This window comes from Marmota marmota, unplaced genomic scaffold, assembly GCF_001458135.2.
Source record: "Marmota marmota marmota unplaced genomic scaffold, marMar, whole genome shotgun sequence".
NCBI lineage: Eukaryota > Metazoa > Chordata > Mammalia > Rodentia > Sciuridae > Marmota > Marmota marmota.
Genome location: NW_026012822.1, coordinates 1 through 2,665, shown reverse-complemented (window position 1 = coordinate 2,665; position 2,665 = coordinate 1). Strand labels below are relative to the sequence as shown.

Below are 2,665 nucleotides of genomic sequence, written 5' to 3'. Positions count from 1 at the left end.
TGCTCCCCGCGGGCCCCTTTTGTGCTGTTCTGCCAACGCAGCAGCCCTCCACTATATAGACCGCCCGCCGCGGCCCCACACACTGAGCTCGCACGGTCCGCCTCCACCAGCCATGGGGAAGGTGAGCCCGGAGGGCGCCCGGGGCCCGGGGAGGGGCGCTGGCACCCGGGGACCCGACGCCGCCTCAGGCCTCTGAGCCCGTGACTGGCCTTGCCTTGCAGATCACCTTCTATGAGGACAGGGGCTTCCAGGGCCGCCACTATGAGTGCAGCAGCGACCACTCCAACCTGCAGCCCTACTTCAGCCGCTGCAACTCGGTGCGCGTGGACAGCGGCTGCTGGATGCTCTATGAGCAGCCCAACTACTTGGGTGGCCAGTACTTCCTGCGGCGCGGGGACTACCCCGACTACCAGCAGTGGATGGGCCTCAGCGACTCCATCCGCTCCTGCCGCCTCATCCCCCACGTGAGTCTGGTTCCCGGGTCCCTTCCTGCCCTGTGATCCAGTGATCCAGACGTGTTGTCCACACCTTGGACTAAGGGCGTGATGGCTGTCGCCTTCTTTCTTGCCCTAACTATGGTCTCTCTTCGTTTATTAACATCTCCAAGGTTTCCTTCCACTGAAAAGTATTTGGTGCAAAGCTTTTAACTGGACAGTTTATTTTTACTTTGCTAAATCAAATTCAGCTCTGCTGGGAATGCGTAGTGCAAGGTTTAACTCAGAACGTATTGGCCACAGGGGATAAATGGGCAATGGATGGATAACTCCTTCCCTTCGTGAGGCCCAATAGAAGGCCTTGGGCTGGTTTCTCACTTTCCTTACCTTGTAAAATGGAGCTAATAAGAGGAACTCACTAACAGAGTTGTGATAAGGATAAAAGGAGGTCACCTGGCCCTTGGAGAGCTGCCCCTCCCAAAGTATTAACTATTATTATGAACATTAAGGGTCTCTGGCCTTTTGATGAGGCAAAACAAGGAACCAATAATAAGATTCCAAAAGCTCCTGCAGAGCCCTCTGTTACCCAAAGGAAGCCCACAGAATTTCAGTGCGGCTTCTCTAATATGGAAAATGAACCAGTTCTGTGAAGTTTGAACCCCTGGTGGGGCGGGGGCAGGGTGAATACCTTGGTAAGGCCCAGAATGCAATTAGGAGCCTAAAATCCTGGGTTTTCACTTCCTAGTCCTGTTACTTCTAATTCCAGGCTGCAAGCTCTGGGCTTCATTTTCTCATAAAAGAAGGAAGGGCTTATAATGGTAGTCTCACATGGGTCAGACTGTCGTGCAGATCAAATTTGGCTGCACACATGTGAGTCCTTTGCAAGCTGTGAAACACTGATCTGAGGGAAGATACATTAGGAACAATCGTTTATACCTCAAACTTAGTTGTTTATGAGAGTCCTTCCTCCAGAGGGTTTGATGGGGGAAGAAGAAAGTCACTGAGACATCAGGGGCCTACTGGGAAGGAACTAGCAGATGCAGGAAGAGAAGGAGCTCAACAGACCAGAGAGGATTTGCTCTGTACAGACATTCTCACCTCCATTTTTTTTTTTTTAAGTTTTATACTCTTGACCCTGTTCAAGCCTTCTTTATGAGCTTGAGTTTACATTTTTGTTCATCAGAGCCGGGAACCCAAGCCCAATATCCCAATATTAAGTTGCTCTGTTTTTTTCTGAAACGGAAAGGGACAGCAGGGCTGCCTAGGCTGGGCTTTCTTCCTGAGTTGCAGCCAGTCTGTGCCTCTTGCAGGAAAAACAACCTGACTTTCTCTCTAGCTTCCCTTAATGCTACAGAGATTGAAAATAATGCCTTTTGCCAGAGGTATATTTGTCTTTTTACTCTAACATCTAATTATTTTGTATGTCATCCAAGGAAAGCCTCAGTTAGACCACCACAAATCTAAGACAGAAAGAACAAAACAAATACACAAAAATAATTACTTCAAAATGGTCCTGAGCAGGGCCACTCATATGGTTCCTGCAGCTTGTGGTACCAGAAAACGCTAAGGAGCGTCCTTTGTGTCAAAGGAATGGTGGATGGCGCCCTCTTGAGTTTCACATTTGTAGAGGTGCTGGTTTGGACAGTCTCTTAATTTGGTCACCTTTGTTGTGGAAAAGTAAAGAAGTGCCCATACCCAGGGGCGGGTGCGATAGGTTGCAAAAATGCGGTCAGGTTCCTGATGTCCCCTCGTCTGCTCTTGCTGGGTCCACAGTCCAGCTCTCACAGGATCAGGATCTATGAGCGAGAGGACTACAGGGGCCAGATGGTAGAGATCACCGAGGACTGCTCCTCTCTTCAGGACCGCTTCCACTTCAGTGACATCCACTCTTTCCACGTGCTAGAGGGCTACTGGGTCCTCTATGAGCTGCCCAACTACCGGGGGCGACAGTACCTGCTGAGGCCGGGGGAGTACAGGCGCTACGTCGACTGGGGCGCCCTGAGTGCCCGAGTGGGCTCTTTGAGGAGGGTTATAGATTTCTATTGAAATGTTTTTACTCTACCTTTTTCTCCATCTGGAAGTTAATAAAGTATTTCCTGAGTGTTTCATGCAATGATGGACTTCTCTGTTCCTTCCAGCCTCCTTGGAAAGGCTCAACAAAAATGTAACCAGGAATAATGGGGATTTTCTTCTCAAAATAAATAAATAAATAAAAGGTGGTATAGAGTAGC

General features: G+C 49.6%; 1 protein-coding gene across 2 annotated transcripts; it reads left to right on the top strand.

The window, feature by feature from the left end:
- The first annotated feature begins 99 nt into the window (after positions 1-99).
- Positions 100-2,547, top strand: LOC107135020 (gamma-crystallin E). Of its 2 annotated transcripts, none has more exons than XM_015476986.2 (3): positions 100-121; positions 222-464; positions 2,208-2,547. In XM_015476986.2, the coding sequence occupies exons 1-3, from the start codon at positions 113-115 to the stop codon at positions 2,478-2,480; spliced, it is 525 nt and encodes a 174-aa protein (XP_015332472.1). In that variant the 5' UTR covers positions 100-112; the 3' UTR covers positions 2,481-2,547. The 2 variants fall into 2 exon arrangements, with proteins under 2 accessions (XP_015332472.1, XP_048653749.1); XM_048797792.1 differs by having other exon boundaries at positions 113-121; positions 222-481; positions 2,213-2,547.
- Positions 2,548-2,665: the final 118 nt, after the last annotated feature.